Here is a 20808-nt window from a genome sequence, read left to right as displayed (position 1 = left end):
CCCGCCCCGCGCCCGGTGCCCCCCGCCCGCCGCCCCCCCCGGCCCTGCCCCCGGTGCCCCCCGCCCTCGCCGCGCCCGGATCCGCCCACGCTGCCCGCTGCCCCGTGCCCGGTGCCCGTTAGCGCCGCATCGTCGCCGGCGCGGCGGCAGCCGGCAGGGGGCGCTGTGCTTCCCCGGCCGGGGCGGGGCCAGCGCGCTGCCCCGCGCCCGCCGAGCCGCCGCCCTGCGCCGCCGCCGCAACCGGTAAGGGCGGCCGGGCCGGGCCGGGCCCTGCGGGGACGGGGCTGCGGGGTGGCGCGGGGCGGGGCGGGCCGGGCCGCTGTGGGGCGGGCCGGGCCGGGCGCGGGGCCCGGGAAGGGCCGGGCTCGGCGCAGCGGGGTCGGAATGGGGCCGGGGCCGGCGGCCGCCGCGCTCGGGGTGCGCCGGGGCGGGCGAGGGGCCGGGGCCGGTGGGGCCTCGGGCGGGATGAGCCCCGGGGGCTGGGGGGGGACCCTGCAGCTGGGGTCGGGGAGGAACCGGGGGGGCTCGGAGCGGGCTGAGTCTTCCCACTACGCGGCACTGGGAGCCGGGGGCATCGAGGGTCCCCGCTCCCGGCCAGGGGGCGACGGGGGGAGCCGGAGCGGTGACGGGAAGGGGGCAGCCCCGGGCCGAGCAGGGGCCGCGGCCGGGGGAGCGGAGGCGGCGGTGACAGCGGGGGGCGAGTGCCATGGGGCGGGGACGGGGGGGGTCGCTGGGGTCCCCCCGTCGCAGGGCAGCGCCGTCAGCCCCGCGGCTGGCGGGACCCGCAGGACCTGGGTCGGGGCGGCCGGGGCTGCTCCGTTCCCCGCAGCCGGGAGGTGCCGGGGCCGTGAGCCCCCTGCGGGGGTCGGGCCCTGAGGACGCTCCCCTGGGACCCTCGCCTGGAGCATGCGACGCAGGGGGACCGGCTGTCCCGGGGGACCGGCTGTCCCGAGGGCCAGCAGCGAGTCCCAGTGTAGGGACCGTGCTGGGCCCGTCCTGGGCGGGGGTCCCGCCGCAGCTGGGCCGGTGCCAGGTTTAAGCCCTGACGTACACTGGGGACGTCGTGCTCCGTCTGTCCCCGCACCGGCGCCGCGGGATGCGCCCAGGGCAGCCCCACGTCTCGGCATGGTGCCGCAGACCCCCAGGTACCCCCGTACCTGCCGGGCATGGCCCCGCGCTGCTTGTAGGGGGGGGGGGCACAGCCTGGGGCCCGGAGAGGCCGCTGTTGTCGAGGGGTCAAAAATGGCACCGGGCTGCTCTTGAACTAGCCCTGGGCTGGGGTCTCTTGATGAGAGCGGGGGGAGAGGGGGAGGTTGTGGACCTCTGGGGTCCCGGTTTCCTGGGCGTGATGCCGTGCCGAGTTCGGCTGGGGATGGGGATGGGGGGATCTGTGGAGCCCGGGGATCCCAGCAGGGTGGTGCTGGGTCCCCCCCGCAGTGCTGCTCCCTCCCTGGAGACGCGGGCCCCGGCTCTGGCTGGGCCCGCAGATAAAGGCGGTGGGTGCCAAATCTGCTTCCTGCGGCTGCTGCCGGCGCCCGTGACGCTGGAGTCCGCCACCAACTTCCCCCTCTGCTGCGCGTCCAGCTCTGACCACGGTTTTCCGCCGGGCTCCTGTCCTCGCTCCCCCCGGGGGGAGGCCGCAGCCGAGGGGAGGCTGTGGGGGGCCGCGTCCAGGCGTCGGGGCTGCGTGTGGGAGAGGGGGGCAGGGAGCCCTGTGTCCTTACCCGTCCCTCCCCACAGCACCACCCGCCATGGACGACATCTTCACGCAGTGCCGAGAGGGCAACGCGGTGGCCGTGCGCCTCTGGCTGGACAACACTGAGAACGACCTCAACCAGGGGTGAGCAGGAGGGGGCCCGGCCGCGCTGAGACCCCCGAGGTGCCGTCCCGGGCTCGGCTGTGCCCACGGGCCGAGGGCGCTGGACGGGGGCCGGGGCTGGTTTCCTCTCTGCCGGGCGTCCATCCCGGGGAAGCGGTGGGATTCGGCTCCTCCCCGCCGGAGGAAGTTACCGCATCGCTGAGGCATGAGGGCTGCACATCCTCCAGCCGCTTCCTCGGCCACCGACCCACCCAGGCGTCTCGGCCCGGGAGTGCTGGGGACCATCTCCCCGGCCCCAGGGTGGCTGGTGTGGCGGGGTGACCGCTTCCCGGTCCCCTCTCCCGGGACAGACGGCCGGGCTCTAACGGGAGGGCTGGGCACCGCCCTGGGGCCAGGAGTTGCGCAGGGTCCGCTGCCCCACATCTCCCCCCACCCCGTGTGGCCTGCCCCACATCTCCTCCCCACAGCACATCCCCTGCTCCCGCAGCCCCCCCGGGTGCCGGAGCGGCATCCGGGCCAGATGCGAGGCTCAGAGCCGCCTCCCCGCGCCGCCGGTCCCCCGTCAGCCATGGCAGCCCCTCTGCTGAACCCCTGCAGGACCCGGGGCCTTCCCTTGGCCTTGGGCCACGTCTTTCGGTCCCCCCAGGGGGTCCCAGTGCCACAGAGGTGTCCCGGGCCCATGGCTCGTGCCGGAGGGACTGGGGGCCAGCTGGCACTCGCTGGACATTTTGGTGCCTGTGTAGCCAGGGTAGCCCAGCCTGCAGGGCCGGTGGCCAGCCAGGGGGCAGAGGGGGTCTGCCGTGTCGGGGGTGCAATGGCCCCCGCCTGCCGGTCCCTAATCTCCTTTTAAGGCCTGGCTGGTCGCCTCCTCCCTTACTTGGCCAGGCACCGCCGAGGGGGACGGGACGGGGACGGCGGGGGGGGCCGGGATCTGGCTCTTGCCAGGTCTCTGTGATTCAGCCCTGGAGAAGATGGGATTTGGCCAGGGCCTCTGGGGCCCTCGTGGGGATGGCAGCGAGCGGGGGAGATGCTCAGCCTGTCCCCGTCGCCTCCGTGGCGCGCAGGGCCAGACCTGCTGCCATTCTGGTAGCGCCCCGGCTACGCTCGGCCCTTCTCTCCCTGCCCGGCTGCGGTGGCAGGCAGCCGCCGCTTAGCAGAGCCGTCCTTGCCGCCTCCGCAGGGATGACCACGGCTTCAGCCCCCTGCACTGGGCCTGCCGCGAGGGCCGCTCCAACGTGGTGGACATGCTCATCATGCGGGGGGCACGCATCAACGTGATGAACCGCGGGGACGACACCCCCCTGCACCTGGCTGCCAGCCACGGCCACCGCGACATCGTGCAGAAGGTACCTGCCCCCCCGCCGCCCCTCCGTGCCCAGCCCAGCCCCACGGCAAACGGAGCGGGACCCCGTGCAGCCCCCCGGCCCTGTCTGCCCGGGACTCGCTCCCCACCGTCGCTTGTGGCTTCCTTGCCGTGACATTACTGCATCCTGGGCACCTCCAGCATCCCCAGGAGTGCCCAGCGTCCGTGCTGAGCCCCCTCCCAACAGCAGCCCTCGGTGCTGGGGGTGGGGGGGACCCGCTCTGGGTTAACGGGGACCGTCCTCCTGCCCCCAGCTGATGCAGTTCAAAGCAGACATCAACGCCGTGAACGAGCACGGGAACACGCCTCTGCACTACGCCTGCTTCTGGGGCCACGACCAGGTGGCCGAGGTGAGCGGAAGCACTTGGAAGCGGGCAGGAACCCAGGGAGGGGGCTGAGGGGACACGGGGAGGGACGAGGCAGGAGGCTGGGTGTGCAGGGAGAGGCTGAGAAGGGGCCGCCGAACCGCAGATGCTCCCTTTCCCCTCCTTCAGGACCTGGTGGGCAACGGGGCCTTGGTCAGCATTGCCAACAAATACGGCGAGACGCCCATCGACAAAGCCAAGACGCCGCTGCGAGAGGTCTTGAAAGGTAGGAGGGTCCCACCCGGACCCACAGCCCGGCTCCGGCTCCCGCTGCAGCCCCGCTCGGCCTCGGCAGGGTCCCCGCGTGTGCTGCCAACCCCCTTGTCCCTCCGCAGAGCGTGCCGAGAAGCTGGGCCAGAGCCTCACCAAGATCCCCTACAAGGACACCTTCTGGAAGGGCACGACCCGCACGCGTCCCAGTAAGGACGGAGCCCTCCTTGATGGGGACACCGGTGCAGGGGGGTACCGGCTCTCCTGCGCGGTGGGGCGGGCTGCCGGGGGAGGGGGCAGTGGGTCCAAAGAGCGAAACCCCCTCGCCGAAGGGGGTTCCTCGCGGGCACCCACCGGTGCCACCTCCCGCTGTGCTCGCAGGTGGGCGGCGGGAGGAAGGTCCGTGCAGCCACGGGCTGCGTCTCCTTCTCTTCCAGGAAACGGGACTCTCAACAAACTCGCTGGAATAGACTTCAAACAGCTGAGCTTGAGCCAAAAACTCAACGAGAACCAGTCAGGAGAGGTACGTAGGCCCATTGACCCCCCCGCCCCAGGACAGGGCGGCTGCGCCCATGCGGACCGCCGCTCCCCCCGGCCCCTGGCCGGCCGCCGAGCGCAGAACTGGGGCGCAGTGGTGGGCTTCCACATCCCAGTGTGGGACCAGCCCACGCGGAGAGAAGGCACCTGCCGGGACTGAAGGGCCGGGGTCCGCTCTCACGCTTTGTCGTAGTCGCCATGGACCTGCCGGTCCCGTGGGCTCCGTGGTCCCCGCAGCCCTATGCGAGGGGCTGGGGGTCCGTGCGCCCCCCTCACAGCCCCTCTCCCCCACCTGGCTCCCGCAGCTGTGGAAGGGGCGCTGGCAAGGCAACGACATTGTCATCAAAATGCTGAAAATCCGGGACTGGACAACTCGGAAGAGCCGAGACTTCAACGAGGAGTACCCAAAGCTGCGGTGAGCGCCGGGGTGTGCCCCGGGGCAGCGTCATCCCTGGAGGGGCAGGAGCCCGACCGGGCTGCGGGCTCCGGTGGGAGCGGTGTCGGGGACGCCCCGGCGGGGGACGGAGGGCAGGAGGTGACGGGGGAGGGGGGTGCGGGCAGCACCCGCTGATCTGGGGGCTGTGGCTTCTCTTGCAGGATCTTCTCTCACCCCAACGTGCTGCCGGTGCTGGGCGCCTGCCAGTCCCCCCCGGCGCCGCACCCCATCGTCATCAGCCACTGGATGCCCTACGGCTCCCTCTACAACGTGTTGCACGAGGGGACAAGTGAGTGCCGATGGCGGGGGACACACACACAGAGCTGGGGGGCAGAGGCACGTCTCCCCCTCCTCCGGGAGCTGCTTCTCCATGTGTTCGGGGGGTGGCGGGGGCCCCCCTGCTGCGACACCAGGGCGGGCGCGGGGTGAGCTCGGTCTGTGGTCCGCACGCCTTCCCCGCACCCCGTGTGCCGATACCACCCCCTTCCTTCCCCCACGCGCGGCCGGTGACACGGCGCCACCGCCACCCCCCAGCTGACCCCCCCCCTCCCTCCCTGCAGACTTTGTGGTGGACCAGATGCAGGCCGTGAAATTCGCCTTCGACATCGCGCGGGGCATGGCCTTCCTGCACACGCTGGAGCCCCTCATCCCGCGCCACCACCTCAACAGCCGCAGCGTCATGGTGAGTCCCGGCGTGGCGGGGGCCGGCCCTCCCTCCCGCGGGCTCCCCGCTGACCCACCCCTCTCCTCTCCCCCAGATCGACGACGACATGACGGCGCGGATCAGCATGGCTGACGTGAAGTTCTCCTTCCAGTGCCCGGGGAGGATGTACGCGCCGGCTTGGGTGGCGCCAGAAGGTGAGCGGCCGGTAGCCGGGTCCCTCCTGCTACTCGGCCCCTTCCTCTCCCCCGCTCAGCCCCCCACCCTGGGTTCCCTACAGCCTTGCAGAAGAAGCCAGAGGAGATTAACAGGCGCTCGGCCGACATGTGGAGCTTCGCCGTGCTGCTGTGGGAGCTGGTGACCCGCGAGGTGCCGTTCGCAGACTTGTCCAACATGGAGATAGGCATGAAGGTGAGGAGGGGCTGGGCACAACGTGCCGGCCTGGCCCGGCCCCGCCAGGGCACAGCGGGGCCTGAGCAGCCGGAGAGGGGCCGAGTCCCACCGCGGGAGCCCACCGGCGCTCCCCGTCCCGCCGGGGGCCGGGTCCAGGTCTCTGATCCTGCCCCGTTCTCCCAGGTGGCCCTGGAGGGGTTGCGCCCAACCATCCCACCCGGCATCTCCCCACACATCTGCAAGCTGATGAAGATCTGCATGAACGAGGACCCAGCCAAGCGCCCCAAGTTTGACATGATCGTACCCATCCTGGAGAAGATGCAGGAGAAGTAGAGCGGGAGGCGCCTCCCTGCCAGCCGACGCTGCCACGCTTCCCTCCCCGCCACCCCCAAGTGCCTTCTTGCACCCCGGAGCCGAGGGAGAGCAGGGACTGTCCCTTCCCCCCCGAGCCAGCCACGGACACACGGTACAGACGGCGCTGCCTTCCCGGGAGCTGCTCTGCAGCCCCCAGACGCTGCAGCACCACATCGACGGCAGCGCCTCCTCCCTCCCCGGCAGCTTCGGGCAGAGACTGAGCAGGGGCCTGGCCGTGACCCTGCGCCGCCGGGACGGAGCTGTGGAGCCACCCCCCCGGCCTTTCCCGGTCCCCAGGCCCGAGCAGCTCACCCACCTCGCGGTCTCACGTCAGGCAGCGCCCCGTCCCGGTGCTCGCCCCTACCGCGGACGGCGGGGTGACGCCCGGCACCACCCCAGCTTCGCGCTTCACTCTCTTTATCGTTTCCATCCGGCCCACGTGGAAAAGCCGCCAGCAGCTGAAATAAACGTTTGTAATGAAAACCGGCTGCTGGTGCAGGGGTGCGTGCGTGCACACAAAGGCGGGGGCCGCCCGACCCTCCGTCGAGCCCTCGGCTCCGGGTCTGCGCCTGCACCAACCCTCCTCCCGTGACCGGAGCAGGGGGAGGGGGGGCGGTTCTGACAGCAGCCCCCCTCCAGAGAGAAGGCCCCGGGTGTCCGCAGGGCCCCCCGGCATCGCTCTGAGGATGGCAGGAATGCTTGGGCGGAAGATGAGAAGGGTGGAGCGGTCCTTTTCCCACTGCCCCCCTTTCCATCAGCTTCCTGAGGCAGGGCTGAGCCCTCCGGGGAACGGCACAAAGTGCAACTACGGCCCCACAACCGCCCCCTCTCCGCACTGGCCTGTCAAAGGCCGGCACTAACAGGTTTTCTGCGGGCGCAGCGAAGAGAGAGGCCCCAGCAGGGCCGTTCCGCTCGCCGGCGGGGCGTCAGCACAGGAGATAAGATGCTTTTCCACCAAAAAAACCTACTCAGCTGTTTAATGGCACAGAAGCGACCCTAAAAAAAGTTCCCGCTAACAATCCCTCAGTCTTTATGTGAAGTAATGTGGCTTTTTCACGTTGATGCCGTATTCTGCAAGTGCTGGTGTCAGGTCCTCCATGGTCAGCGTGTACTTCTTATCCTGAGGGGACAAGGAGTAGCGTCAGTCACGGGGCGGGGGACAATCCGAGCGCCCGGGCGTTCCGCAAAACCTTGCGGCTTTAAGACTTTCCGCCTACGAGATGCGGTGCCCGGTGCACGCGCAATTCCCCGAAGTGGCTGCAAGACGGCGTTTGGGGCATCGCCCGGCTCCCAAGCGCCGGGCGCTTCGCTCGCTCTGTGCCCTCGGCCGCTCCACGGGGCAGAAACGCGCCAAGCATTACTCAACGCCATCAAGATAAATTACATCGCCCTCGTGAGGCCCCGAACCGCAAGCAGACGGCGACTGGGAGAATTCCCAGAAACCGCTGCCGCGCGCTGGCTCCCCGTTTGGTTCTTCTCTAAACCCCTGAGCTCTGGCTGCTGCCGGAGGGAGGACGTGGGGCTACCCGGCCCTCGGAGGTGCAGCCACTCGCACGTCCCTGTGAAGCGACCAAAGCCCGTTCCAGGAATTCCGCTGCCCAAGGCAGGCATATTCCACCTCATTTTCCCATCAGCAGAACCCGAGCTCAGCACGCGCGTTGGCCCTTCAGGAGCACAACAGGTCTAAGAGCTTCTACAACCCACGGCCCCGCGGCCAGTGGTGGCCAGTTTGCCTGGGTGCAGCCCCGGAGAGGCCGGTCCCCTCGTCCCGGCGGCCGCTCCCGTCCTTCCCTCACCTTGCTCTTGTTGCGGGAGCTGCCCGAGGCCGTTCCCTTCATCTTGCAGTGCTGCAACGCGTCGTTGGCGATGTCCGAGATGAACTTCTGCGCGGCCAGCGAGATCAAGCGAATGCTGCCAGCAAGGAAAGGGGGGGGTGTGTGTGGGGGGTGTTCAGACACCGAGGGACTCCTGTCCCTGGGGCCTCGCTGTGCCCCCCCCCACCCCCCAACTCCCCGCTGCCACTCACATGCGCGGATCAGAGGCCTCGAATCCCGCCCGGTTGAGGTAATACCCCGTGACGGCATCCGGGATCTGCACCAGAGAGAAGTTGGGGGAGCTGGGTGTCCCCATGTGCCCACGTCCCCACACCCGGAGCGCGGCCCCCGCCCCCCCACCCCGCCTCACCGTGGGGGTGTAATCTTCCAGCTGCATCAGGAAGTCCACCAGCGGCGTGGTGGAGACCACCGGCTTCACGTCCCCGTTGGCCGCGCTGGGTGGCACGTAGACCCCGTTGGACATGGCCCCTTCGGGGGGGGCTGCGGCCACCGCTGCCGAGACGGGCGCTGCGGGCACGGGGCGATCAGCGGGGCAATACCCCGGCCCCCCCGCCGGGACCTCGGTCTCCACAGGTTCCCCCGGGATCAGCGAGCTGCCGTCCCAGACCCCCCCACCCCGGGACCCTGGTCCTCACGGTCCCCCCAGCCCAGGACCCCGGTCCCCACGGCACCCCACCCGAGATCAGTAGCCCGCCGTCCCGGTGGTCCCGTCCCCCTCCCCGGGAGCCTGGTCCCCACGGCCTGCTCCTCCGGGATCAGTGGGCCGCCGTCCCAGGCCCCCCAAGCCGGGACCCTGATCCCCACGGCCCCGCCCCGGACCTCGCTGTCCCCGACCCGCCCCTGCCGGGACCCCCCGGGATCCCACCGCCACGGCGCCCCGCACCCCCGGCCGGACGGGCTCGGTGCCCGCGCTCGGGCCGCGCACCCCGCGGGAACCCCCTGGTGCGTGTGTCCGGCCCACCCGCGCTCACCGGGCCCCCTCCCGCCGGCCGCGCCGCCCTCGGTTCCCCGCGCCGCGCCGCCCGCCGCTCCCGGGGGCGCCCCAGGGACGCCGCTGCCGCCGGCGGCCGGGCTGGGCTTGTTGTCGCCGGCGGGGGCGGGGGGGGGCGGCGCGGGGGCGGCGGGGGCCGCCGGGGGGGGCTCGGCCTCGCCGCTGCCGCTCATCGCCCGCCGCCGCGCGACACCGGCCGCCGCCTGCCCCGCGCGTGCGCGCGGCGGACCCTCCCATTGGCCCCGCGCAGCCCCGCCCCGCCCCCCGCGCCACCCCATTGGCCCCGCACCTCCCCGCCCCGTCCAATGGGTGCCGAACCTCCCCGTCCCACTGGCCCCGCCCCGCCCCGCCCCATTGGCCCCGCGCAGCCCCGCCCCCTCCAGCGGCGCAGACGGAGACGGGAGGGGCGGGACCACGCCGTTTATTGGCTCCGCCCCCGCCCCGGTGTCATGGCGGCAGCAGTGCCCGCAGCAGCCCCGGGAAGTTGGGCGTCCCCCAGCCGGTAACCGGGTCCCAGGCGGGGCCGGCGCAGAAGCCCTGTCCCTGCACGGTACCGTCCAGGCAGGAGAGGTGGCAGCCCTGCGTCACCTGCGGGGACAGGACGCGGCATGGCGGGGGGGGCTCCCCCGCAGCCCTCGGTGGGACAGGAACCCCCCCCCCCCCCACGGGAGCCCAACCCGCGGGAGAACCCCCAGGCACCCCCCGCGGCAAGGGCCGCCCCTTCCCCAGCCCCCCCGACCCCCCCTGCAGCAAGGGGACCCGTCCCACGCAGCCCCGGGAAGGGCCACAGGGGCCCCCAGACACCCCTCTGGCAGGAAGGCCACACGGACCCCCCTCCCGACACCCCCCTCGCCCCCCAGCAGGACGCTGGCACCGGGTCCCGCCCCAGCAGGAGACGGGGCTTCCCTGCCCGCACCCACCCATCTGCGCCCACCCAGCCGCTCGGGGCACCCCCAGCCCCGCGGCACCCCCAGCCCCACTCACGTCGTAGATGGCCGCGTCGTGCCCCTGCTCCTGCAGCTGGTAGAGCGCAGGGTTGAGGAAGCCCAGGGGGGGCAGCCCCCGCTGCAGCCGCCGGTCATTGATGAGGGCCACCATGCCCCCCACCACGGGGGTGGACGCCTGCGGGAGACAACAAACGCCTCAGCACCCGGCCACTCGGCCACCGCGGGGCCGGCACAGGGCTGTCCTCCTCACCGACGTCCCCGACACCCAGGGTAGCGGGATGCGGTTTGTCACCACCCAGTAGTTGTCGGAGAGGGCGGACAGATCAGGGTAGGCACGGCCGGTGCTGTTGTAGTAGGAACTGGGAGGCAGCTTCGAGGCCGAGCGGAAGAAACGCCGCACTGCAGCAGCCTGGGGAGAGACGAGACCATGGGATCAGAGAAGGGTTTGGGTGGGAAGGGACCCTAAAGCCCATCCACACCCTGGGACGATGCTCCTGGGGCAGGACAGTCACTGACACCTCCCTGGCGGCAAAACACCCTCCAACAACGACCCTCCTGGCCTGCTCGAGAGCACAGCAGGACAGAGCTGCTCTTCAGTGGGCGCATTTCACAGAATCACAGAATGGTTGGGTGGGAAGGGACCCTAAAGGCCACCCAGTGCCACCCCCTGCCCTGGGCAGGGACACCTCCCACCAGCCCAGGTCGCTCCAAGCCCCGGCCAACCTGGCCTTGAACCCCTCCAGGGATGGGGCAGCCACAGCTTCTCTGGGCAACCTGGGCCAGGGGCTCACCGCCCTCACAGCCAAGAATTTCTGCCTCAGATCTCAGCTCAGTCTCCCCTCTTGCAGCGGAAAACCCTTCCCCCTCGTCCCATGGCTCCCCTCCCTCATCCAGAGTCCCTCCCCAGCTTTCCTGGAGCCCCTTGAGGGACTGGAAGGGGCTCTGAGGTCTTCCCGGAGCCTTCTCTTCTCCAGGCTGAACCCCCCCAACTCTCTCAGCCCGTCCTCCCAGCAGAGGGGCTCCAGCCCTCCCAGCATCTCCGGGGCCTCCTCTGGCCCCGCTCCAGCAGCTCCGTGTCTCTCCTGTGCTGAGGCCCCAGAGCTGGAGGCAGCACTGCAGGGGGGTCTCCCCCGAGCGGAGCAGAGGGGCAGAATCCCCCCCCTCGCCCTGCTGCCCACGCTGCTGGGGATGCAGCCCAGGCTGCGGGGGGTTTCTGGGCTGCCCGTGCACGGTGCTGGCTCATGGCCAGCTTTTTCCCCCCCCCAGCACCCCCAAGTCCTTCTTGACAGAGCTGCTCTCCATCCCTCCATCCCCAGCTTGGGCTGGCACTGGGGGTTGCCCCCACCCGGGTGCAGGACTCTGCATGTGGCCTGGTTGCCCCCCCCTGAGCTTCTCACAGGCCCGTAAGGAGCAGGACGTGTTGCTGCGGGACCTTGTCCCTGTTCACCTCTGGCCCTGGCCTGCAGCCCCCGGGGCTGCCTGAGCCCCCCACAGCCCCTTGTCACCCCCACGAAAGCCCACGCAGCCCCGGGATCCGACAGCGCCGACCCCTCCTCACCTGGTAACCGGGCATGGGGAAGATGTTGCTGAAGCCCCCCCCGCTAATGTAGTCCGTCACCTCTGCGGTCACCAGGAAGGGGTTCTTGAAGGACGTTCCGCCCACGGTGGTGACGTAGGGACTGGGGGGACAGGAGTGCACACGGCTGCCCGGGTCCGCAGCGGCACCCCACGCAGCGCCCTCCCCCCGCTGAGGAGCTGCACCCCCAGCTCCGCGGTCTGGGGGCATCCCCAGCCTCAATGGAGGAGTGACCCTTGGAGTCCCCCAAAGGGGCTCCAAACCCGCTGGGGGCAGCGGTGGCCCCCGGCTGGGGCTCGAAGCGCCGTCAGCAGCCCTGGGCTGGAGCGAGGCGCAGCAGCCAGCGCTGCCCGGACCCTCAGGCCGACCCAAGGACCCCCAGGCCGACCCAAGGACCCCGGTTCTCCTCCCCACACCCACCTGGATGCCGGAAAGCTGGGCCGGAAAGTGTGGTTCCCACCGGGCACCCTTCTGCACCCAGCGCCGTCGTCACCTGCCAAGAGAGACGGGGCAATCCCGCATCCGCGCCGCCCCACAACCACCAAACGCTGCCGGGAGACCCGGGGGAAGGGCTCTCTCCACCCCCAAGGCCGGGTGGCGGAGGCAGAGCGGCCCCGTCGGGTGGTGAGCGCGGGGGTTCCCCACCCTGCTGGGACCCCCGCAGGTACCTGAGGCAAAGAGGATGGTCAAGCCCCGGGCAGCCGCCTTCATGAACTCCACGTTCACGCGCTCCATGTAGGCTCGCGACAGGCTGTCCTCGTCGTCCCCGTAGCTCACCGAGTGCACCCACGGCAGCGATGACATGTTGCTGAGCAGCAGCAGCCAGGCCAGGAAGGGCTCCTGGCTCTCGTGCCTCCCTGCAGGGACACAGCGGTGGCGGGTTCAGCTCCTCCGGGCTTGAGGGAAAGCGGGGGCAGCATCGCGGGGGGGACACGACCATGCCTCGACAGCACCACGAGCAGCAGGAGCTGAAGGTCCTCCTGCTCCTGCCCTGCCTACGGAGAGCAGATCCACAGCATGGCTGATTTGGGGGATCCTCATGGCGGATGGCACCAAGCTCCGGCTCCGACAGCGCGTCTGGCGAAAGGGTCACCCCGAACCCCAGAGCAGGGGGGGGCTACACTCATCCAACACCTTCTCCGAGCCCGTCGCAGGGCTGTAGCCACCCTTGGCATCCTTGGCACTCCGAGACCCAGCCCAGCCTTGGCCCCTCTGCCCCTAACAGTGGGTCCTGGAGCAGTTTGACGGACGTTCCACCTCCATCTGCCGAGGTCCCTTCCTGCCCCTCATCGCCCTCCACGAGGCGGGGAGAGCGCAGCCCCAGCCACCCCCTTTTCACTCTCGGTGGCTCACGTAACCGCCCGTCTCCGCACCCTTTCCCCATCGTAACCGCAGGGAAGAGGCGGAGGTTAACGCGGAGCCGTGCCCGCCTTCACCACCAGCAGGGCAGAGCCGGCCGTCCTAAGGGCGCTGCGTCTCCTGCTCTGCCAGTTTCTCACCCGGGACGTGTGACACTCCGTCCCGCAGCACCGCAGCCACGTTTGCGCGGGCTGTTGTGCCACCTTGTTTTCTTAAAACCGCCCTGCCCTCCTTCACTCACTCGACTGGTGGATTCGCGGCTGAGAGATCAGCTTCAACCCCAAAGAAGCAGGAAAAAAAAACTTAAAAAGACAAGAGTTGCTGCGCTCTCCCTCTGTGGAAAGGCGGCCAGTGGGGCGACAGCTTCACACTGTGCCGTCGAGGCGCGGAAATCCCTGCTACGGGATGCTCGGGATGCTGGAATTTCACGGGGGCTCAAAAGCATCTACACAAATCCATGGAGAACAACTTCCCTACGAGCTATGAGAAACCAGCATCAGCTCCAACTTCGGAATCCCACAAGGTACATGCCCCTAATAGCTGGGAAAGCATTCTGGGATGTAGCAGAGCCGGCGTGCCGTCCCTGTACGCCCCGCCAGGCGTTCCCCTCTGACGGACGTCGGACGGACCCAGTACAGCCATTTTTTGGAGGGAGGAAGCGTTTCCCTAAGCAGCAGCAGGTCACGGGAGCAGTCACAGGACAGCTCTGGAGGGGGATCAGTACCTGCGTTGCTGAAGACCCACGTGGAGATGTTGGCACCCGTGCTCATGATGTATTCCACGTCCAGACTGGCCTCCAGCCCAGCCTTGCCCGTGCCCTGGTGCCCGACCACGTGGTCAACTTGAGAGCGGTGGCCAAAGCTGCTGCCAAAGAGCTGCATGAACTCAGCCAGGTCAGCCTGGTGGAAATACTGTTCCAAGAACTGGGGGGACAAGGAGTGGACAAGTTTGTTCTCATTTTCTCTTGAAAAAAAAACCACAAAAACAAAAACAACAAGGTAAGTTTTTTCTCCCGACTTAGAAAGTTGGCCCAGCGTGGGTCTGTGAAATGCTAGCCCAGCAGGTGTTCCCACTGGCCACCGAGGAACCCCCACAGTTTCCTGGGGGTTCTGGGACCACCAGAGCAGCAAAGTGCTGGCGGAGCACCAACGTGTGGAATTCCTACAGGCCTCTGACCTGGATCGGCTCTGTCAGTTACCTGGGCACAGGCCTGGCTGTTGTTGGGCAGCAGCCCGATGTCTCCTCCCGTCATGTTGTATCTCTTACGGATGATGGACGGTGTCACGCCCAGGTGGAAACCTGCTCTCCCTCCATAGCGCTGCCTTCTCTCCGCTTCCTTCTTGGCCCAGGCTCTGCTGACCGCCTTCCTCTCCGCAGGGAACCGGTGCAGGCCACCCACTGGTGCACAAGAAGGAAAAGAAGGAGCTGTTGGGGCCCAGAGCTCCGGGAGGACAGTACTATGGCCCCTTGGCTCCCTGTCACCATCCCGACTCAGGCTTCATGTCCGCAGCATGGGGGAGCCCGTCCCCAGCACCGCCCGCCCCCCCGGCGCGGCACAGGAGGTGGGAAGTGCTCCCTCAGCTTCCTCGCCGCTCCTCGCCGACATTCCCAGGCCGTACAGCTCAGTGTCCCCACTGCCAGGACACTGCCGCAGCCTGGCAGCCCTCTGCTCTCCCGGGGGAGCGGCCGCGGGAGCCCACCCGAAAGGGACTGACGGGCGGCTGCCCCCGCGCTCTCCGCAGGGAGCGCCCAGGACGCAGAGCACCAGTGAGAACCACTTTGGATCCTGCCTGTCCACACGGCAGAATGGTTTGGGTGGGAAGGGACCTTCAAAGGTCATCTAGTCCAACCCCCCTGGAACGAGCAGGGACATCTTCAATGAGATCAGGTTGCTCAGGGCCCCGTCCAACCTGGCCTGGAATGTGTCCAGGGATGGGGCAGCCACAGCCTCGGGGGGTGGGGGGGTGGGGGCAGCCGGGACCATGGCAGGAGGACCTGCCACACCGTCCTCCAGAGCACCGAGGTGGCCAGTCCTGGCTGCCCAGTGCCTAACGTCCCACCCGCACCCCAGGCCGTGAGGGCTCTGGGCAGCGTCAGCTCCCCCCATGTCGGACGTACCGAAGTCGACGTGCTCCGCCAGCTCCTTGGGGACAGCGTAGGGGAACGGGGAGCGCAGAACGCTGCGCTGGCCCTTCACGTACCGGTGGAACTCGGCCCCTGGCAGGAGGCTCTCGGCCGTGCTGCAACACAGGGACAGACGCCGCGCGAGGATCCGCGCCGCCGGGACAGCTGTCAGCCATACGTCCAGCATGGCCGTGCTCTGCCCTGCCTCACGCACCCTTCCCACCCCGCTTGCCGCTGGGACGAGCCGAGGATGAGCTCCGCTTCCCACCAGCACAGCTGACCTTGGAAAGCAAAGAGCCCCTTCCATACTCGACCAATTCCCATCACTGAACTGAACCGGAGCTCTGATGCTGCAGGGTTCCCCGCGACTCCACCCCCGCTCCTCCAGAGGGGGACTCTGCGGTCCCACAGAAGGCGAGAGGAGGTGCGGGGCCGGGCCAAGCACCTCATGGATAGGCATGCCTTATTCCCAGTACTCCGGACCACCGGCGGTGACTCCCCCCAGCACCGGGAGCGGGCACACAGGCAGCTCTTGGCTGCGGAGCCCTCACAGCCCAGGCAGAGCCCGGGGACAGGCCGGTGCAGGGGCAGGGTCTGGCTTCTCCTGTCGGCGGGACAGGCACGGCCACGGCAGCGGGGCCCAGCCGCACCCAGGGCTCACCTCGCCGGCATCTGGCACTCCAGGAAATCGAGGGTGGCAACGGTCCTGCAGCTCTCAACACCGTGGCCCTGCAGCCACTTCAGCACCACCATGAGCGTGGCTGGGGAGGGCTGGATGAGGTCCTGCACCTGCTCCAGGGACAGGTACCTGCCTGCGAGGCACAGAGAGGGTCAGAGCACCCCATCTGCCGGGCACCATGGGGCCTGGCAGGGCTCAGGCGCACAGTCGTTACCGTATCGCGGCGAGCGGGGGTCCGAGACGGCATCGACGAGCTGGGCCAGGCGCCCTGTGCCTTGCTGCCGGAGGGCGAAGGTCAGCTGCACTTGGTGTCCGGGGCTCACACGGCCGGCGTGGGCCCAGCCGGGGGGCACGCTGCAGGCAGGCTGTGAGGGGCGGGCGGGCACCGGCGCCCCGTCCCATCCCGCCGGCCCCGGCACCTACCGGAACGGCTGGTCCCGCTCCAGGGCCAGGCCCGCGGCGCAGCTCCAGGCGGCCGCACACAGCACCAGCACGGCGGGGACCCCCCGGCACCTGACACGGGATGTCAGGGGGGAGCGCACGGCACGGCCCCGGGGCCACCAGGGAAACCCGGGGACGGCCAGTGCCTGCCCGACCCCCCCAGGCCCCGTCACCCCTGGGCTGGGGAGCCCCGGCTGACCCCCCCCTCAGTCCCCGATACCCCCGGTCCCGGGGAGCCCCGGCTGACCCCCCCTCGGCCCCCCCGCTCCCTGTCACCCCTGGGCCAGTGAGCCCCGCTTATCCCCCCCAGCCCCCATCACCTCCGGGCCCGGAGAGCCCGCCTCCGGTCCCTGTCGGCCCCAGGCCCGGGAGCCCCGCCTGGTCCCCCTGAGCCCCTCCAGTCCCTGTCGGCCCCAGGCCCGGGAGCCCGCCCGATCCCTCCCAGCCTCCGTTACCCCCGCTCCGGGGAGCCCCGCCTGACCCCCCCCGGGTCCCCCCGCTCCCCGTTACCCCCGCGCCATCCCGCCGCCTCCCGCCGCAGCGCCCGATCACGTGAGCGGGCGCATGATTCCCGGTCACGTGAGGAGGCCGAAGCCACGGTCACGTGGGGGCGGGGCCCTACGCCCGCCAGTCACCCGGTGCCGGGGTTCCCGGTACCGCTGCCGTTACCGTTACCGTTGCCAGTGCCGTTGCCGTGGCCGGGAGGACCGGGGCCGCTGCTGGCCCATCCTCCCGGCCACTCGCCAGCGGGGCCGCCGGTGCCGGGGCGGGCTGCTGTGCCGGGCCCGGCGGAGAGGGCCGCTTGCCGCAGGCCCGGGGGGGGCCGCCCGGGCACGGCACCGGCGCGATCGGGTCCGCTCCCTGCGCCTCCGCCATCGGGCTGCCCCGTCCCTCTCCCGGTCGCCGCCCAGAGCGCCGCGGAGCCGTGATCGCGGCCGCCCGGAGGGACGGCCCGGGCAGGAGCCGGGGCCGCGGTGGCTGCCGGGGCCCAGGGTCCACCCGGGGGTCCTGGGCGGGGGGCGGGGGTCCGTGTAGGGCTGGTGGTCCCGTGTGGGTCCTGGTCAGGGGTCTGTGTAGAGATTGTGGTCCCGCGCGGGTCCTGGGCGGGTGTCAGGGGTCCGTGTAGGGCCAGTGGCCCCGTGAGAGTCCTGGGCGGGGGGGCCTGGGGTCCGTGTGTGGCCGGTGGTCCCGTGCGGGCCCTGGTCAGAGCTCCATTGTAGGGTGGTGGTCCCGTGCAGGTCCCGGTCAGGGGTCCGCGTAGGGCCGGTGGTCCTGTGCGGGTTTGGGGGGGGGCAGGGGTCCCGTGGGGACGGGGCTGAGGAGCCCAGGCTGGGGTCCAGCTGGGGAGGGGCAGGGTACAGCCCAGACCCCCCCCCGCAGGGGTGGGCTGTTCGCTGGGGGAAGCGGGCCCCGGCGAGGGAGGGGTGCTCGGGAGCAGCGGGGCCCACGCAGAGGGTAGGGCTGGAGGCCCCAGTTCCATGAGGCTGCTCCTCACTGGAACCTCGCTGGGGCGGGGGGGGCAGTGGCCGCAGGGCTCGGTGGCTCAGAGGTGGCTCGGCGGGGGTGGCCGTACGGCAGGAGTCATGGCCGCACCGCGCCGCTGAGCGACTCGTGCAGCTCCTGTCCAGCTGGCGCTGTCACAGGCGGCCGCTTGGCTCGTGGAGCCGCCGAGCTCCAGCTTGCGGCTTCCTGCGCTGGTTCTCTCGGATGTTCGTTCCCACACTAGGAGCTCTCCTAATTAGGATGACAAAAGCGGTGTGATGACGATACGCGCAGATCTCGGGGTTGCGGAAGGTTCAAGCCATTTTTGCCGTTGCTGAAGGGAGCTGCGGAAGTGGTGCCTCGGACACCGCGGAGCGTGGCCCCTGCCCGCAAGCCCCCAGGCAGCTCTGGAGGGGGTGTTCCGGCGGCGGCCGGTGGGGCAGAGGGTGCTGTGACCCCATCCACCCCTGCCCAGTTTGGCTCAGCGAGCCAAGTCCTTGTCCCAGCCCGGTCACACGCGCAGACACGCTGCGTACCGTGGCTCCAGCAGTTCCCAGTTGCTTTCCTGCTTCTGCAGAGCGGAGTCCAAGCCAGGAAGAGACGGACAATGGGAAAACCACCTGCCTGGCCCAAGCTGCCATGTCTCCCACGCCAGAGCCGCTCTGTGGCCGTCCAGAGCAGCAGCTGCCGGGGGGGGAGAGAGGCCCGGAGGGTCTGTCCTACCTCCGCAGCGGCACGGGGCATCACTGAAGCAGGGCTGATGCTTGGATTGTTGCTGGGAAGGTGAGGCTCCTTTCCTAGGAAAGGCCGGGCTGTAGCAGTCCGGCTGCTCTCCCTCCCGCAGCGCCGTGGGTGCCGCTCGGCGTGGAGGTGCCGCCTGCCCGGGCGGGCAGTGCCTGCGGCACGCTGTTGGCCCTGCTCCCTTTGGGTGGAGGGCGGCTGCCAGCGCACCCGGCGGGGCTGAACCAGCATCTTTCCTGTCCACAGACCCCCATCGGCTTCTCATCGACGCTGGGACCTCGGCCCACGTTCCTCAGGCTCACCCAAGCCCCTCTCTGGCCTCCAAGGCGCTTTCCCTGCCACCTGGAGGTCTTGTGTCTTCTAGGAACCCGCTGCTCCGTCTCCGTTGCTCGCGGGACGCCAGCCCTGCTCTGTGGGTGCTGCCCGTTAGCGTGAGCGTCTCTGCGAAGCCCTAGGGCACTCCTGGCCCCTGCAATTGGAAGCACATGTGGAGTTTCCATGCATGCGGCGCTGTGCGGTTTGCAGCAGCTGGAGCTGGTTGCTTGCCCGAAGCTGTGCAGTTGCACCCTGCGGGGCCGTGGGCCGGGGAGGCGGGGGGGGGGAAGCAGGGGACCTGTGCCGGGGGAGACAGCGGCCAGGGAACGCGGGGAAAGGGCTGGGGCTGGCGGGTGCAGGGCAGCCGTTGGGGACGCGGGACCCGGTGCAGCAGAGGGAGCAGCCCAGCACCCCCTCGCAGCCAGCCAAGCCCCGGCCCCCCGGCCTCGCTGGTGGGAAGAGCGTTCGCTGCGCCACGGGAAGGCTCCTGAGCCGGGGCTGGGAGTCGCCTGCCCTGTGTGGTGCCCGAGCGTGGGGCTGGCCAGCTGGAGGTGGCCCCGGGTGCCATCCCTTCCCGGGACCCCGCAAGGAAACAACGGCTCGGGACGTGCAGGGAGGCGCGTGGGGCCCTGACGGCAGCAGAAAGAGGTGCAGAGCGCAGTCCCTGCACCCAGACCGCCGCTGGCCGTTCCCATTCCGCGGTGCCGCGCTCCCGGCCGTGCAGCCCTTGCTGCTCCCTGCTCCCGCGCCCGGGCATCAGCCCTTCCCGCGTCCCGGCCCTCACCGCGTCCCACCACGGGTGGGGTGGTCCGCCTTCCCCCCACCCCCCCCAGCCCCGTTCCCGCTTCCCAGCCCGCGTGGCACCGTCCCAGCAGCTGCAGCTGCAGCCTGGAGGGACTCGCCGCTGCTCAGCCCTGACGCACACGTCGGCCGGGGCCTGGGGCGCTGGGCAGCGCGCGCTGCCAGAGAGCCGCAGCCCACCCAGCCCTCCAGCTGGTTACAGCTTTGGGCAGGGCTGTCAGGGGGATGAGATTTGTGGGAGATTATTTCCTGGATCCGTCTGGCCGGCGAGGATTAGATTGCCCTGACAGAGCTAATTACTCTAACGAGCATCTGCTGCTGGTCTGACTCTGCAGCAGGCAGGGGACGAGAGAGCCTGAGCATCCAGCGGAGCTGCCGAGGTGTCCTGGGTGGAGCTCTGCTCGCCCGGCTCTGCTCGGCTGCTCGCCCTGGGCGTGCTTGGCTGCCGTTCCTGCCGGTGGAGGCAAGCGTGGCCTCTCCTTTGGACAGTCGGGACTACCCGAGGTCAGGCCATGCCAGGGGAGAACAGTAACATCAAGGTCCTTCCTGCTGGCCCGAGCCCCCCGTGTCTCAGCCGCAGAGCGGCGAGCATGCCTGGCATGTACCGGCATCGCTGCTGCTACCGGCCGGGGAGCTGGAAGGTGATAGGTTCTGTGATAAAGTAGCACAGAGAAATGGTGGCAGGCGGAGGAAGCCCAACCACCCGCTCGGAGAAGGGGACGCCCTTCCCCAGGCGGTCACTGGCTGGAGACACCCCCATGGTCTGAGGGTGGCACCCACCACAACGGGCGCGTGGGAGCTGCTCCCCCAGGCCCGCCACGGGCTGAAGGGGCATCGCCCCGGGGTGTGGGACACGTTATGAGAGGCAAAACGCAGAGCGTTTTAGGATTGTGCAAGACTGAGTCTGGGATGTTTATCAGAGGTGAGGAGAAAGGTGAGGGAAGAGAGGGATCAAGGTGGTTTGGGGAGGAACAAAAAATGGGAAAACAGGGAAAAAGGGATAAAAGTGGCCAGCCACATGTAAGTGGATTGATGGTCAGTACATTTGTCTGGCCGCGTCCTGCATCTCGTGACTGTCCGCTGTGTGTGTGTGTGTGCGCGTCTGCGTGTGCTGGTGTCCGTCATGGGAGGTCTGTTGCAGCTGGAGTGGGGCTGTGGCCTCAGGGACTTGTACGTCCCGGTGTCAGCAACTGGGGAAACTGGGAATCCGGGGGCACCCACTGGGCAGACTGTGCCTAAGCCCGGCTACGGGAGAGCTCCACGTTGTACACGGATATTCCTGCCAACAGCCCCTCGTCGGGCAGCGAGGGGAGAGGGATGGGGCTGTTGGTGCTGTTTGTGTGTGTCCGTGCTGTTCTGTGTGTCCGGCTGTGCGCACA

The 20808-nt window shown here is 69.8% G+C and overlaps 3 protein-coding genes across 4 annotated transcripts; 1 reads left to right on the top strand and 2 right to left on the bottom strand.

Annotated features, from left to right (window-relative positions):
* The first annotated feature begins 127 nt into the window (after positions 1 to 127).
* On the top strand, positions 128 to 6623 carry ILK (integrin linked kinase). Of its 2 annotated transcripts, none has more exons than XM_074571636.1 (13): positions 128 to 243; positions 1741 to 1840; positions 3000 to 3165; positions 3437 to 3532; positions 3677 to 3773; positions 3883 to 3966; positions 4195 to 4280; positions 4600 to 4709; positions 4892 to 5019; positions 5291 to 5412; positions 5489 to 5588; positions 5672 to 5802; positions 5968 to 6623. In XM_074571636.1, exons 2-13 carry the CDS (start codon positions 1752 to 1754, stop codon positions 6115 to 6117), a joined length of 1359 nt encoding a protein of 452 aa, XP_074427737.1. In that variant the 5' UTR covers positions 128 to 243; positions 1741 to 1751; the 3' UTR covers positions 6118 to 6623. The 2 variants fall into 2 exon arrangements, with proteins under 2 accessions (XP_074427737.1, XP_074427730.1); XM_074571629.1 differs by lacking the exon at positions 128 to 243 and adding an exon at positions 918 to 1145.
* Positions 6624 to 7085: 462 nt separating this feature from the next.
* Positions 7086 to 9176, bottom strand: TAF10 (TATA-box binding protein associated factor 10). Its single transcript, XM_074571644.1, has 5 exons — positions 8945 to 9176; positions 8323 to 8480; positions 8165 to 8229; positions 7935 to 8049; positions 7086 to 7258 (listed from the first exon to the last, which is right to left on the bottom strand). The coding sequence occupies exons 1-5, from the start codon at positions 9135 to 9137 to the stop codon at positions 7169 to 7171; spliced, it is 621 nt and encodes a 206-aa protein (XP_074427745.1). The 5' UTR covers positions 9138 to 9176; the 3' UTR covers positions 7086 to 7168.
* Positions 9177 to 9369: 193 nt separating this feature from the next.
* Positions 9370 to 16677, bottom strand: TPP1 (tripeptidyl peptidase 1). The gene is made up of 13 exons (XM_074571628.1): positions 16601 to 16677; positions 16073 to 16162; positions 15864 to 16003; positions 15632 to 15782; positions 14965 to 15086; positions 14045 to 14244; positions 13571 to 13769; positions 12156 to 12344; positions 11908 to 11980; positions 11470 to 11590; positions 10162 to 10320; positions 9949 to 10086; positions 9370 to 9552 (listed from the first exon to the last, which is right to left on the bottom strand). Exons 1-13 carry the CDS (start codon positions 16609 to 16611, stop codon positions 9412 to 9414), a joined length of 1734 nt encoding a protein of 577 aa, XP_074427729.1. The 5' UTR covers positions 16612 to 16677; the 3' UTR covers positions 9370 to 9411.
* Positions 16678 to 20808: the final 4131 nt, after the last annotated feature.

Source organism: Larus michahellis, chromosome 1, assembly GCF_964199755.1.
Source record: "Larus michahellis chromosome 1, bLarMic1.1, whole genome shotgun sequence".
In the NCBI taxonomy this organism is placed as follows: Eukaryota; Metazoa; Chordata; class Aves; order Charadriiformes; family Laridae; genus Larus; species Larus michahellis.
Note: the sequence above shows the minus strand (reverse complement) of the source record. Positions and strands in the feature narration are given on the sequence as shown.

Coding starts and splice junctions, on each gene's coding strand:
- ILK (XM_074571629.1), top strand. CDS start 1,097: ATGCGCCCAGGGCAGCCCCACGTCTCGGCATGGTGCCGCAGACCCCCA. Junction 1,146..1,740: donor ATGGTGCCGCAGACCCCCAG/GTACCCCCGTAC, acceptor CCCTCCCCACAG/CACCACCCGCCATGGACGAC. Junction 4,710..4,891: donor GAGGAGTACCCAAAGCTGCG/GTGAGCGCCGGG, acceptor CTTCTCTTGCAG/GATCTTCTCTCACCCCAACG.
- TAF10 (XM_074571644.1), bottom strand. CDS start 9,137: ATGAGCGGCAGCGGCGAGGCCGAGCCCCCCCCGGCGGCCCCCGCCGCC. Junction 8,481..8,944: donor GGCCGGCGGGAGGGGGCCCG/GTGAGCGCGGGT, acceptor CCGTGCCCGCAG/CGCCCGTCTCGGCAGCGGTG. Junction 7,259..7,934: donor GCTCCCGCAACAAGAGCAAG/GTGAGGGAAGGA, acceptor TTGTCCCCTCAG/GATAAGAAGTACACGCTGAC.
- TPP1 (XM_074571628.1), bottom strand. Junction 14,245..14,964: donor GGCGGAGCACGTCGACTTCG/GTACGTCCGACA, acceptor CTTGTGCACCAG/TGGGTGGCCTGCACCGGTTC. Junction 12,345..13,570: donor GTGGGTCTTCAGCAACGCAG/GTACTGATCCCC, acceptor GTGTCCCTGCAG/GGAGGCACGAGAGCCAGGAG.